The sequence below is a fragment of the Myxine glutinosa genome, chromosome 5, assembly GCF_964187855.1.
Source record: "Myxine glutinosa chromosome 5, kmMyxGlut1.1, whole genome shotgun sequence".
Lineage (NCBI taxonomy): Eukaryota > Metazoa > Chordata > Myxini > Myxiniformes > Myxinidae > Myxine > Myxine glutinosa.
Genome location: NC_136265.1, coordinates 160,383,930 through 160,399,674, shown reverse-complemented (window position 1 = coordinate 160,399,674; position 15,745 = coordinate 160,383,930). Strand labels below are relative to the sequence as shown.

At 44.8% G+C, this 15,745-nt stretch overlaps 1 protein-coding gene across 2 annotated transcripts in view; it reads right to left on the bottom strand.

The window, feature by feature from the left end:
- Window positions 1-15,745, bottom strand: part of LOC137426860 (caskin-1) — a 313,044-nt gene that overhangs the window by 90,315 nt on the left and 206,984 nt on the right. For both annotated transcript variants that reach the window (XM_068115825.2, XM_078778949.1), the window contains exons 8-9: window positions 13,068-13,176; window positions 12,814-12,908 (exon numbers count right to left, since the gene is read on the bottom strand). In XM_068115825.2, coding sequence (XP_067971926.2) covers window positions 12,814-12,908; window positions 13,068-13,176 — 204 coding nt within the window. The remainder of the gene's footprint in view (window positions 1-12,813; window positions 12,909-13,067; window positions 13,177-15,745) is intronic.

Below are 15,745 nucleotides of genomic sequence, written 5' to 3'. Positions count from 1 at the left end.
GATCTGTGCGGAACTCAAACCGCGTTTTTATAGCCCCCCTCTGGGGACACTCGTTAGGGCTACTAGACCGTGGGAGCGCTTGGCGATGGACTTCAAAGGGCCGCTGCCGATGTCGAGCAACTCTCGCTATCTGCTCACTATCGTCGATGAGTATTCCCGATTCCCCTTTGCTTACACGTGCGGGGATATGTCGGCTGCCACGGTTATTCGGTGTCTGCAGAATTTGTTTTCTATGTTCGGGTATCCGGCCTACGTGCATACCGATCGGGGTGCGGTGTTCCTGTCCCAGGAGGTGAGGGGCTACTTGCTCCAGCATAATGTCGCTTCGAGCTACACCACCCCGTACCGGCCCCAAGCGAATGGACAGATCGAACGCTTTAATGGGATTATATGGCGGGCCGTCATGCTAAGCCTTCGGACCCTCGGCCGAGGCCTCGATAAATGGGCGTGGTCCCTACCTGCCGCTCTAAACTCGATCCGGGCTCTCCTATGTACTGCCACCAACCAGACTCCTCACGAACGACTGTTCCACCACCCGAGAAGCTCCGGCAGTATCCAATCTTTACCCAGCTGGCTCGCTGAACCGGGGCCCGCCTATCTCAAACGAGCGGTTCGCGCTAGCAAGTACGACCCCCTTGTTGACAAGGTGCAGGTCCTCCAGGCTAATCCCGAGCATGCTCGCGTGTTAACGGCGGATGGCCGCGAGCCTACTGTCTCCGTACGCCATCTCGCCCCATGTGGGGACGACGACAGGGATATCGACGAACCCGTCTACGAGTCTATGGACTCTATCGAAGCTTCCCCTATGGAACTACCACTGTTACTCCCGTCGTCCCCCGCTCCCGTGCCCGAAGGCGCAGGGGCGCCCCCTCCGACTCCAACCTCCGGCGGCTATTCCGACGCGGGGGACTCCGGGCTAGGGGACGCCGTGCCCAGTGGATTCCGAACACGAACTGGCAGGGAGGTTCGCCGCCCCGACCGCTACGGGTAGACCGACTGACGTGGATTGACGTTACCCATTCGTTTATTGCTGATGCTTGCTTGCAACCTGCCGAGCGGCAGTATAGTTCTAACGGCGGGGAGAATGTAGTGAAATTATACCAAGGTGAACCCAGGGGTGCTCGCTACGGAAGGGGGCGTCTATAAGACCCGGGACAACCGGGGCGCGCAGACACTTCAGCGGAACTCACTGTGACATTATCCAGTAGTTTGAATGGTATGTACGCCCCAAATGCTGCGCTGACAATGCGCTGCGCTAACCATTGTTATATTGAATCAACCATTGCTGCTCATGAAATGCTCTGATTTAATGCCTGTTGCATGCATGTATTCTTCCAGGATGTACTACAGATCTAAATGATATTAAAACCTACCCAGAGGTCAAGTCGTGTCTGAGCTTGATTTTCACGACATATGTCAATAGTGTTTGCTGCCCCTATTTGATGTATATGCCGAGCACTTCGAATGGCACCACAGCAGACGCTGTTCATGAGAAAGCAGAATGTCTCAACTGTGTGTTTGTTTCAAAATATCATGTACAAAATCCATCACTCCTCTTAACTATATATAGGCCCATTAGCTTACTAGCAATTATAAGCAAAGTCAATTCATCATCACATCAAATTCTTCATTTTCTTCAATGGCCTGATTTCAGACTACAAGTTTGGAATCCGACCTAATCACTCCATCCTGGAAATATACCGCTCCTCTCCCAACAATAGATACAAAAAAGAAACCACCTTTAGAGGCCATTTTCCCCCCGCAGAGCAGGGGTTGGCCTTTTTCGGGCACCATGGTCCCCTTTTTGAAGCAATGTTTTATGGCCGGATGCCCTTCCTGCCACCAACCCTGTTAGTCGCCTCTTGCGACACGGGGAATTACCAGTGACCTGGTACTCAGGCTGAGTCAACAACTGGGACTTGGATGTATCTCAAGCATATGAAATGGCTGGCACCCCACCTTGCTCTCCAAACTCTCAGCCTAGGGTATCCATCTACTCTCATGGCCTGCTGATGTCCCCCACTCTTGTAGTCAGCACGTGGCTCCCAACCAGACCCTCTTATCACCTCTCTATAACGAGAATGGAATGCCACGAGGCAGTGTTTTGGACCAGTCCTGTTCCTCGTCTTCATCAAAGATCTTTCTTATTCCCTGCAAAAAACCCTGAATGTCCTTTTTGCTGAGGACTCCATCCATCCTCTGTTGACATCCCTCATTAAGACAGAAGCCTTTTCCCTCTATATAGGCCTTGATAAAATCTGGAGCTGGTCCAACACTTGGAATACGTCTTTCAATCCTAATGAATCTCACACACTCACTTTGTCTTTCTCAAAGGACTATTTTCCAAACCTCCCATCTACTTCCTTGACAAGGTTAGATATAGGGCCTCACATCATCCATAAAATGGACACAGGTATAAAATCAAATTAATATGTTTCCACAACATATCAAATTAATATGTTTCTGCAACATATCAAAAGGTGTTTTGGGATCCCAAATTGTTTTGGGATAGTCTCGGGACCATCCATAAAATGGACACAGGTATAAAATGAAATTAATGTTTCCACAACATATCAAATTAATATGTTTCTGCAACATATCAAATTAATATGTTTCCACAACATATCAAATTAATATGTTTCTGCAACATATCAAATTAATATGTTTCCACAACATATCAAATTAATATGTTTCCACAACATATCAAATTAATATGTTTCTGCAACATATCAAATTAATATGTTTCCGCAACATATCAAATTAATATGTTTCCACAACATATAAAATTAATATGTTTCTGCAACATATCAAATTAATATGTTTCCACAACATATCAATTTATTTATTTATTATTATTATTTTTTTGTATACAAGATCGAGGCTCGTGAAAGAGCGAACATTAATCACACAGAAAGACAAACAGACACACAAAACAAATAACATCGGGAGCGGTAGACAAGATGGGGAGAGAGGGGGAAGGACACAAACGCAACATTTGAGAGCAGGGACCGAGAGACATGGAGACATCGAGAGAACTGTGGGAGGGAGAGGGCTTTGGGATGGCATGGGAAGGGGGGGGGGGGGGGGGTGGGAGAGGTATAAAACATATGGACACTGCCAAGACTTCCAGGAAAGAAGTTGGAATTTCAAACAAGGTGGATCTGGGGTGAATTAGTGGGGGTAGAAAAGATCAAGGTTTTGGATGGGGGAAGATAAGAGATGGTGGTGAACAGCTGTTTTGAAGACCTGGAGGGAGGAGTGTGATTGAAGTGAGTGTGGGAGTTTGTTCCAGAGGCGGGAGAAAAGAGAAATGAAAGAGTGAAGGTGAGCAGCGAGCCGAGATTTCGGCAGTTTAACCATCAGAGGGTGGCTGGCAGATCTTGTGCGACCTGTAGGAATATTTGGGGGACAGAGCACAGAGAGAGCTGGGAGAGCAAGGCCGGAGAGGAGTCGGTAGAAGACAGAAAGACCACCTACCTGCCTGCGGTGAGTGAGTGAAAGGCCCTCAGAGATAGCTTCATCGCGGGAGATTCCAATGATTCTGAAAGCTTTGGATTCAACAGCGTGAAGCCGAGCCAGGTGTGAGGCAGGAGCACCAGCCCATAGGGGAGAACAGTATTCCATTGAGCTGCGGATGAAAGCCTTGTATGTGGTGAGGAGCTCAGGTGTGCCTAGGAAGGACTTCGCACGACGGAGGATGCCCAGTCGGCGACTGGCTTTGGAGGCCAGCTTGGAAATGTGGTTTTCCCAAGAAAGATCATGGCAGATGGTGAGACCCAAAAGCTTGAGCGACAGAACTTCTTGGAGAGGATTGTTGAGAAAGTAGATGGGAGGGTTGTCCAGTCGATCTTTTCGGAGAGACATAGTAAGAGTGTGAGATTTGTCAGGATTGAAAGACATGTTCCACATGTTTGACCAGTCTGTGATTTTGTCCAGGTCTTCAGAGAGTGAGGAGGCTGCAGACTGCCGATCTGAGGGAAGAGGAATGGAGCGGCAGAGAGTGGAGTCATCAGCAAAGAGATACAGAGGATTTTCCAGAGAGTCGGAGAGATCATTGATAAAGACCAGAAAAAGCACAGGGCCCAGCACACTGCCTTGGGGAACTCCAGCCTGAACGGGAAGGGGAGATGAGAGAAATCCATTCAGGGCCACACGTTGACTACGACCAGAAAGGAAGTCCGCAAGCCATGCATGGAGATTTCCATGGATACCATAGGAGGAGAGTTTGGTGAGCAGAGCTGGGTGCCAGACCGTATCGAAGGCACGTGATATGTCAAGGGAGACAGCTCTGATTTCCTGTTTGGCATTGAGGACCTCCATCCATTGTTGAGACAGCAGAAGCAGCATGTCCAGAGTAGAGTGACCTGGTCTGAAACCAAATTGATGATCAGAGATCAAGCCATTGGAGAAGAGGAAAGATTTCATATCCGAAGCAATGATGGATTCCATGACTTTGCTGATAATTGGGAGCAGGCTGATTGGTCTGTAGTTGCAAGGATCTGTTTTTGCACCTTTTTTGTGTAAAGCGGTAATGTTTGCTGATTTCCAGGATGCTGGCAGATGACCTTGAGCAAAAGATAGGGTGAAAAGAACAGAGAGAGGGTGAGATAGAGCGGCAGAGCAGGATTTTAGGACCCGTGGGCTGATGCCATCTGGTCCAGTTGCAGAATCAGAGTCGAGGTTTGACAAAAACTCCTCCACCTTGTCAGGAGAGAAGGTCACAGAGTCCAGGAGCAGTTTGGTTCGACTGGGAAAGGTGGGAACAGAGAGAGATGGGTTTGGGACTAAGGATTTTGAGGCAAACACAGAGTTGAGGCATTCGGCTTTGTCACGTGCGATGTCAACTGTGTGGCCATTTGAGGTAAGGGAGGGGATGGAGGGGGGAACAAACACCAGAAACGGATTTGACCAGACACCACCAGGATTTGGAGGAAGGAGACAGGTTTGAGAGTTCATTCTTGAGTGAGGAGAGATAGTGCTTCCTGGCACTCCTGAGGGTAGACACACACTTGTTCCGAGCTTGGTGGAAGGAACTGAGATTTCCTTCAGTTGGATTAGCCTTCCAAGAGGCAAAGGCAAGTTGTTTCAGGGCAACTGCCTCACCACAAGATTCAGTGTACCATGGACGGGAGGAAGGGTAAGACAACTGAAGGCGAGATGGGATAAATCTGTGCATGAGAGAGATCAGTTTGCTTTGGAAGAATTCCCAGGAAGAATTGATGTCAGAGGCAGTGGAGATGGGAGACCAATCCAGACGATTGATGGCTGCTTGAAGACCGTCCCAGTCGGCCTGAGTGAAATGCCAGACTCGTCGACGCTGAGGAGGCTCTCTGAGAATGGCCAGAGAGATGTCCACTTTGACAAGCACATGATCAGAAGAACCGATTGGAGCAGAAGAAGAGCAGCAGACATTAGCAGGGAAGTTAGTCATAACCAAGTCTAGAAGAGAAGATACTCCATTGGCTGAGATCCGGGTCGGGAAATTGACAGATTGTGTCAATCCCAGTGAGTCACAGAAGTCCTTTGCTGAGGTGCCATGACTGGTGAGAGAGGAACCCACACCCAACCAGGTGGCATGATGACAATTGAAGTCACCACATATGAGGAAGAGAGAGTTGGGATGAGTGGATAGAAGTTGGTCCATGTTGTCGGACAGTGAAATGTAGATGGAGTCATCACTGTTTGGGGGACGGTACAGAACACATATGAACAAAAGGTGGGAGCGGAGAGGAAGCCATAGCCAGAGGTACTCCTGGGGGTGAGGAGGAGAGAGGGCAGTGCAAGGAGAGTGAGGAAGAGAGTTTTTGATAAAGATAGCCACCCCACCACCAGGCCGAGGCTCAGGTCTATCATACCGGAGGAGGGAGTAACCAGGAAGAGATATTAAGGAATCAGAGACATCTTGAAGGAGGAAAGTCTCTGTTAAGCAGATCAAGTCTGGATTGTCAGAAGCAACCTGTATGGAGAGATCAGTCAGGTTTGGGCGAAGGCCCCGGATGTTTGAGGTCCATGCCGTTAATGAAGAGAGAGGGGGAGCATCGGGTACAGGACAGGGGACGGGAGGAGTAGGGTAAGATGAAGGATGAGAGGGGGAGGTAGGGAGAGCAGTTGTTAGTGTGTCAGCGATTGCAGAAGAGTTCCAAGAAAGGGAAGGATGAGGAGGATGAAAGGTTTGAAGGTGAAGGGATGAGGCACAATGAGGGGTTGTTTGAGGAGGGGCAGAGGAAAGAAGAAGGTTGGGGGGGGGGGTGGAGGTATGAGATAGAAGGGAGACGAAGTGGGGAGGAGGCAGCTTTGAGGAGGAGGGGGGAGGAGGGAGAATTGGAGAGGAATGGTATGGGGGGAGATTTGAATGGGAGGGGTTGGGGGGGAGTTTTGAAGGGGAGGAGTGAGGGGGGAGTTTAGGAGGGGAAGGGCAACAGGAGTGGAAGGGCAAGGGGGGAGTTCAGGAGTGGAGGGGCAGGGGGGGAGTTTAAGAGTGGCGGGGCAAGGGGGGAGTTTAGGAGTGTAGGTGCAAGGGGAGGGATTTGGATGGGAGGGGCAAGAGGGGAGTTTAGAAAGTGGATGATTAATGGAAGACGAACATTGAAAACAAATTGGGTTTGTTGTGATTTTCAAGTTAGCAATCCGGTTCAGAATGATGGAGGAGGGATGGAATGAATGTGAATTTAGACCATGTAGTGAGGGAGACGTATAAGATATTGAATTTCTTTTTTTTGAGGTGGAATGAGTTGGAGAGGAAATTGAGAAAAGCCTTTTAAATAGGAAGAAAAACAGTGTGTTGTAAAATACCACTGAGTAAAACACTGAAGGGGAAATGTTATACATATTTAAATAATATTTAAACAGAACCGTGAACAATCTTATGTGCACAAAAATACCAACGGGGGGAGAGCCGAGAGGGACCACCACGAGTCACGTGAAGGGCAAACGGTGAATGGCAAGGAGTTAATGGGGGCGGGGCGAACAGCACACCTGGACAGAAAATACAGGATGAGTCAACAGTACACGTGGAGAAAGGAAAATAAATGTTTTTTTTTTTCTGTTTGTGTGGTTTTTGGGGGTGGGGGGGGGGGGGGGGGAGGTGGGGATTTAGAACGTTAGACAGAGTATTATGTTCGGGGTAGAAGGGAAAAAAACTAAGAGCCAAGCAAAACACGATTAAGATAACAAACACCGACGGGGGTACAACTACAAGGCCGCACACGAGGAGCAGAACACGATTAAATAATTACAAGTTACAGGAAATTCAAACCAAAAGTAACTATAATCAAAACAATAACGCATGGACGATAAAATAACGAGTTGAAATTTGACAATCTATCTGGGGAAATGGGGGAGAAACACGTGGTCGAAGAACGAACGAACGAACGAATAAGAATGAATAAACGAATGAGAACAGAGAAGGAAATGTTTTTTTTTTGGATTTTTTTGAGTTGTGCTTTACACAAGGAAGAGGGCTATGGGGTGAAAAGATTGGGAAAACAGAGAACGAAAGTTATTGGATCACAAAAACACGGACCGCTGAGAGAAAAACAAAGCCTCAAGGTTGTACAGTGTTCACTGTACAACTACAAGGCCTCAAAACACGACCCGAATTAACACGATTTTCAATACAAGTATGAAAGATTTGCACCGAAAATCTTCGTCGGGAGACAATATATACACCATAAAATAAATAGTTATAACGAAAATACAAATGGGAACAATTACTTAACTTCGATTTCGATGGATAGCATGGAGAGCTGAGAATAAACGAACCCTCGCCAGCAAGACCGGAAACGGAAATGATGTTTCCACAACATATCAAATTAATATGTTTCTGCAACATATCAAATTAATATGTTTCCACAACATATCAAATTAATATGTTTCTGTGACATATCAAATTAATATGTTTCCACAACATATCAAATTAATATGTTTCCACAACATATCAAATTAATGTTTCCACAACATATCAATTAAAACGCACAAGATCTGCCAACAACCCTCTGATGGTTAAACTGCCGAAATCTCGGCTCTCTGCTCACCTTCACTCTTTCATTCCTCTTTTCTCCCGCCTCTGGAACAAACTCCCTCACTCCCTTCAATCCCACTCCTCCCTCCAGGTCTTTAAAACAGCTGTTCACCACCATCTCTTATCTTCCCCCATCCAAAACCTTGATCTTTTCTACCCCCGCTAATTCACCCCAGATCCACCTTGTTTGAAATTCCAACTTCTTTCCTGGAAGTCCTGGCAGTGTCCATATGTTTTATACCTCTCCCACCGCCCCCTTCCCATGCCCCCCCCCCCCCCCCCCCCAAAGCCCTCGCCCTCTCTCAGATCTCTCGATGTCTCCATGTCTCTCGATCCCTGCTCTCAAATGTTGTGTTTTGTGTCCTTCCCCCTCTCTCCCCATCTTGTCTACCGCTCCCGATGTTGTATGTTTTATGTGTCGGTTTGTCTTTCTGTGTGATTAATGTTCGCTCTTTCACGAGCCTCGATCTTGTATACAAAAAAAACAAAAAAACAAAAAAACAAAAAATGTTTCTGCAACATATCAAATTAATATGTTTCCACAACATATCAAATTAATATGTTTCTGTGACATATCAAAAGGTGTTTTTTTCAAAAATGAAATAGAAATCTTTACAAAATCTAAAGTCTGGTAATTATCTGTAAATTAAGCCAGGATAACTCAAACTCGCATTGGACACAACAGACAGTTGTGAAGGGAGACAACTTTATACCCAATCAAATGCAATCTCCGTAGAAACATTAACAAGTTTGGTCACCTGGAGCGCAGTAGTAGGTCTTCCCCAAGCAGAAGTATATACAATTATTATTTTTATTTTTTTGGTATACAAGATCGAGGCTCGTGAAAGAGCTAACATTAATCACAAAAAGTCAAACCGACACAGAAAACACAAAATAAGGGGAGCGGCAGACAAGATGGGGAGAGAGGGAGAAGGACACAAACACAACATTTGAGAGCAGGGACATCGAGAGATCTGTGGGAGGGAGAGGGCTTGGGGGGAGGTGGGAGAGGTATAAAACATATGGACACTGCAAGGACTTCCAGGAAAGAAGTTGGAATTTCAAAAAAGTGTATCTGGGGTGAATTAGTGGAGGTAGAAAAGATCAAGGTTTTGGATGGGGAAAGATAAGAGATGGTTGTGAACAGCTGTTTTAAAGACCTGGAGGGAGGAGTGGGATTGAAGGGAGTGGGGGAGTTTGTTTGGCAGACGTATAGGCAAAAAGTGTATCTACCTGGAGAGTAACATTGCAATAGAGCTATGGTGGGAGAGAGAGATGTCAGTCAGGGGGGTAAAGGAAAGGTAGTGGCCAAAAAAGGGGATGCAGAGTGGTCGTGGGGCATTTGAAAAAAGTTAGAGGAGACAAAGGATGTGGACTTCACAAAGTGGTTATCCTGTTTGCTCGATGTAACACGAATAGCGGTTCCAACACAGATGCAGTCACTGTCGCTGTTTGAGGTGGAAATGACAATGATGACATCTTCGTACAGGCAGTTGAACACGAAACAACAACAAAAACGACAGTTGAAGAAGTTGAGGTCGAAAATAGATTTGTCATGGCACAGCTAATGGAGAACTCAAGGATGCTGGTCAGTCTTAACGAAGTTGCTGGTCAGTCTAACAAATAATAAATCTGATGAGGATGGTGTTCAGGTGGACCCTGATGTATTTTCAATTAACACTGATGAGTTGACAAAACAAGACGTGAAAACGAGTCTCTGTTCCGATTTCTGATATTGATCACAAGCCATGTGAACCTGATTTAGGTGAAAGAAAAAAAAAAAAAAAGAAGAAGAAGTAAAATGTTCGTGATGTGGAGGTATCTGTCCAGACATTATATAGCCAGAAATGGGCTAGAATACTTCTGAAAGCATCGAGGATCCCAAATATTCCAGGGACCTGGGTGGCTCCTGGGCCACGGCCTATTGGCAAATGCCCCGCTGGCATAGTCAATAGTCAACTTTTTCAAATAAGGACTTCACTTAAAATTCCAGGATGTAACCCTGCTTGACAAACCACTTTAAGACGTTCAGTCCCTCAAATATTTGCACCTCATCATCAGCCACAACCGTTCTTAGGCAAACCACATTGGTTAGAGTTTGCCTTTAAAACCAGCCGCCGACTGGGCATCCTCCATTGCACCATCTTTCCTTGCAAAGTCTAATAAGACTTATAACAACCCACAAGACCTTCATCACACACCACTTTATGCCATCATGTTCAACTTCCTAAATAATAATGGGAATTGCTGTGACAAGCTGAATCTCTGATCCTGTTACTTCCGCATTGCAGACAGGTTCCTCTCTCCCTTCAACCACCTTCATTTTGGTGTGGAACCCTCTGCTGTTTCCATGCTTTGATGCTCCTCCCAAACCGCGAGGAGCAACCATTCAGCCAGAGTAACTCACTTTTGATGAAACTCCGAAAATCCAGTCTCTCTGCCCACCTCCACTCATCTGTTCCTCTTTTCAATCGCCTGTGGAGCAAACTTCCTTAGTGTGTTCTATCTCACCCTTCTCTCAAGAGCTTCAAGATGGCTGTTCCTCTTCTCTTCATCAATTTCCAAGGTTTTATTTCAATTCCCTCTCCCTTCACCCGTCTTTTCACTTTTTGTTTCACCCCTGGTTTTCACTTCCTGATTCACACAGTTGTATCATGTTTGTAACATTCCCTCTACCCATACTCTCCCTTTCCTCCTCTTACCCATTCTTCCTCCAGGTGTACCTCTGTTGTGTCCCCCGAAGCTGCTGTTGGTGTGTTTCCCCGCTTTCCATTCTGTTCTCACCGTTCTGTTGCCTTCCCTAGCTCTTCCACGAGCCTAGGCGTTGTATACAAAAACAAGACCGAAAGTCTAATAGCGGCGTAGCCGGGCTTGTAAAATATTATAAACCACAAACACACATGATTAGCTTTTTAAACAGTCGTTAATGCTGTTTATAACATTAAACAAAGAAATTTGGAGGAATCCCGACATCCATGAGGGAAGTTTTACTTACAGAACTGAGGGAAGATCTACTGTAATCTAGATTATACCCCACAAGGGTTGGGTACGTACCGTTTTGTTGGAAGAGAAGTAACGCCGATGCTTTCGATATTTGATGGTCATTTTAACAATCGGTTTGTTTGTTTTACACAATGAATGAAAAACGTAAAGGTAGAGCATGGCAATTGTGATATATGACAGGTTCAACGATATGTTCGGCATGAACGGCATATAAATCAAAATGGCGATGTGTGGAGAGTCAGCCCCTGTACTGTCGCACCGCCGTAATGACATCAGACGTAATCACATCACCCTGTCATATGACCAGATCCTCTGCTCTGATTGGTATACGTTTGAGGGAACATACATACATACAGACGGACAAACACTGTTCTCGACGGCTTTGCCCTATGGGCTACTGTTACGGATTCGGCCCTTCCGTGGTTGTGGTTTTCATCCACTTGTAACATTGCTGGTTATGTATTATTATTATTATCAGGGTTGGATGGAAACGGCGATTATTGTTATTATCATTATTGTTGGTTCTAAGTATTATGGTCATTGTTGTTTAAAGGAAATGGTTATTGTGATTAAAGGGTTAAAAGTGCTCATGGTAAAAATGAGACAGGAAATGGGATGGTGAACCGGAAGACATCGAGCGAGGAAGAAGAAGTCGTGAGGCAAAGGTCAAAGGAGAGACGTGTCTTGAAGCTCCGTTGCGAGCGTGGTCAAGCGAACGGCGTCGAGGGAACTTTGAGTCCGGGAAAAGAATCTCAGGCGATTGGTGATATCGCCGGAGTATTGTGGAGCCTGCGTAGTCGGGTATCGGCATTGAGATTCCGGAGAATCCTTGCCAAGAAGCTCCGGCTCGAGTGAGAGCCGTCCGCCATTTCGCCCTGCGCGCTGCCTTCATCAGAAAAGGTTTTTTTGTTGCGTCGGCTGGGCTTATCCTCCGGTGGTTTGCCAGGGACGGCTGTGCAATAAAGCGGCGTTTGAGGAGTACACGGTGATTCGCTGATTGAACGGCAAACGTGTACGTCGGCGCGCGTCTTTGGAGATTTTTCATTCTACCGCGAGTTTGCTGGGTATTGACCACGTGACTTCTGTGCCGCTTCGACCGTCTACGCCTCGGTTGCTCTTGATCGGACATTGTTCCAACGATCGCCGGAGCGAATCAACTTCGCCTTGAAGGTTATAGAGACATTGAAGAGGTTCTTTCTATGTACTGGGAACAGTGAGTTCGACTACTTTAACAGATGGTACCATCCTAAGATATTGATTGTATGGTGGCTGGCTAGCATGGTTGTATCATTATTCCTGTGTGATTTTTAATATATTATTTTTGTGGATAACCATTGGTGTGGTTTCGATCTTGATTTTAACACAGAGTAATATATTTCTTTTCTGCCGTGGCTCTTCCAAGGGTTCGGGGGTATACGGAGACCAGGGGGTCGGGGAGGAGCACGTAACAGCTACACCGTAAAAATAAGAAAAAAATCTCCATCTACCAGTGCGTGGCAAGTTTGTGTAAAGATTGTAAATTACCTCTAGTGAGGAGTCTAAATAATTGCATCGTCGTAATGAATGAGGTTGCTTGGATTGTTTGGTGTTAACACAAAAAAAAGAACTAAAGTGCTAACTTAATGGACTCCATTAATCAATATGATATGTGGATCCAATAGTTTTTCAGTCTGTGAGTTTAGAGGCCTTGTTTGTGATCTGGTATGGTCTCTGGACCAGGATCCCTAGGAAAAATAACGTGTGGACAGAATTATTTAAAAAGATGAAAATACTAACAGCAGATTACTTACCGTGATTATCTCGCCAGCCTTTACGCTGAGACTCGTCGGGTCATAGATGTTACAGAAATCCCTGAGGGCACGCACCTGCAGCATGCTGGAGGATTCTACAAGCGGAGTGAACATCAGTGGGTGGCAAGTTGAAACAAGAGCTCAAAATGAAAAATCACAAGTAAGAGCAGCGAGAACACAACACTGATGGTAGAAAGGGGTGTAAATGTGAAACAAGCGTGGATATCGGCAGGGTCGATAATCCACCAACAAACCTCTGAGCATGTGCTTGATTTCACGGCAGGCCTGGGTTCCCGTGAACTGGTTGACGATGTCCAGGGCTGTCTGGTTGTACGAGTTGCGAATGTGGACGTTAACGCCACTCTGGACAGAAGAGATATATCTGCCGATGTAGAGGTTCTCCATTCTTTTCATTATTCATTCTTGCTTGTTCTATCAGCCTCTTCTCTCTTTGCATTCCTTCTCTAGCTCAAAATCCTTTACCCCAAAGCATCCAAGCATATGCAACCAAGACGAGCTATGCATACAAATTAGAGCCTATTCACAAAATGAGCATGGGCACACTGTGACCTTGGCAAAATGAGCTGACTGGTGCTTTGGTGAATCAGACTGCAGGTTGGCATTCAGCAGCGCTCGATGACCCGCTGCACTACATGCCCGCGGGAGGTCTCCGGATTTGGATTGTGAGTGCAAGTGATGCTACATTTCTGTGCTCGGGCAATTTGAACAATGCCGGTGTGCAGAACTGGAACTTCGGGATACCCACACTATCATATCTTACGACACAAATGAAAAGAAAAATGGCTCACGGCATAAACCCTCAATGTTTTGCATTAGCTGAACGATGAACGTAACATGATGGCACCAATATAATCATTGAAATTCCAAAAGGCCTGTTTCAAAAAGTGAAAGTTAAAAAAAAGTAAAAAAACAAAAAACAATTAAAAAATAAAAATAAAAAAGTGAAAAAAAAACAAAAAAAACCAATTAAAACAATTTAAAAAACAAAAATTGCAAAAGTGAAAAATTTAGGCCTGTTTTAGCCGGTTTTGAGCAGCTGCAGGTTCTCTTGGCACAATGAGTGACTAAATGAGCCAAACCCATTTGTGAGCTCAACCCAATTTGGTGAAGAAACTGTGCATTTGATTCTTGAACAAGACAATGTTGCCAGATATGAACATAAATCACTTTGGGTAGTGGCAAATCTTCCATGAAAACACAGTCTCGGCATTTGTGGGTACTTGCTGAACGAAACCATTTATTGTAATAATAAATCAGCTATTTGGTTTATTTATTTATTTTTGATGATGTTCAATACCTGTTGAATATCTATTGCAGTGTGTGGTTAGTTTGTATATGTGTTGTAAATGTGACAATGGAGTTTCAAAAATATGCAAGGACACATTTAAGGATACACGAGGATGCTTAGAAACAGGAGGCAATTTGACCCATCAGGACTGTGATTCTTACCATCTTACTATAATTCACCAAATGTCTGTCTGTCTGTCTGTCTGTTCCCAGGTATCGCAAAAACGGCTGAACCGATCACAACGAAATTTTTGGGTGGGTAATCCTGTGACCCCCTGGAGTAAAATAGGCCATATTGTTTTTCATTTTTTTTTCCAATTTTCCAATTTTTCCCATTTTCCCAAACCCCCTGGAGTAAAATAGGCCATATTGTTTTTCCAAATTTTTCCCATTTTCCAGTTTTTCCAAACCGCCTGGAGTAAAATAGGCCATATTGTTTTTCCAAATTTTTCCCATTTTCCAGTTTTTCCAAACCGCCTGGAGTAAAATAGGCCATATTGTTTTTCCAAATTTTTCCCATTTTACAGTTTTTCCAAACCCCTGGAGTAAAATAGGCCATATTGTTTTTCCAAAATTTTCCCATTTTCCAGTTTTTCCAAACCCCCTGGAGTAAAATAGGCCATATTGTTTTTCCAAATTTTTCCCATTTTCCAGTTTTTCCAAACCGCCTGGAGTAAAATAGGCTATATTGTTTTTCCAAATTTTTCCCATTTTACAGTTTTTCCAAACCCCCTGGAGTAAAATAGGCCATATTGTTTTTCCAAATTTTTCCCATTTTCCAGTTTTTCCAAACCCCCCTGGAGTAAAATAGGCCATATTGTTTTTCCAAAATTTTCCCATTTTCCAGTTTTTCCAAACCCCCTGGAGTAAAATAGGCTATATTGTTTTTCCAAATTTTTTGCAATTTTCCAATTTTTCCCATTTTCCAGTTTTTCCAAACACGATGGAATAATATTTACCGATATGAACAGTGATGTGGCTTTTATTGAAATTCTACAAATACTGTTTAGATTTTGATGATTTGCATGTGATATGATTTAACGGATGTTCATATAAATCGTTTAAAATATAAAAGCCTTCAATTTATGATATTTTACCTTTTCATTTGGGCCTCCCAATTGAAGCCCCGCCCCTAGGGCGGGCACCGTTGCAAGTTAATGGAATTTAACATCTACATTTATTAAAGCAAATGGTCAGCCAGTTAGTTGTATATTCCCATCCAAAGGAATTGGCATACTCCACTGGACAGTATTTTAATAGGATTCAACTCTACAGGAGAACAAATCCATGATCAAACGGCTTGTCGGCGAGAACATCACCAAGCGAACTACCCCGTGGTCAATCTACCTACGGAACCCAGACTTGCAAGGTGTCAAATCGAAACACCTACTGGCCTCGGATCTCCTTGCATTGCGAGAGCTCACAGGATTTGGCACTTTCAAGCTGATGAGTTGCAGGTTTATGTTAACAAGTAAATAAATAACACACAGGGAATAACAAACAGAATTGCTTTTTAACCCCCGAACTAAAATAAGTAAAAATAAAAACAACAAATGCAGTACATAGATAAAATAACCAGGCAAGTCACAAAAAGTGTTCCGAAACATTTCTTACAATGCTTTGA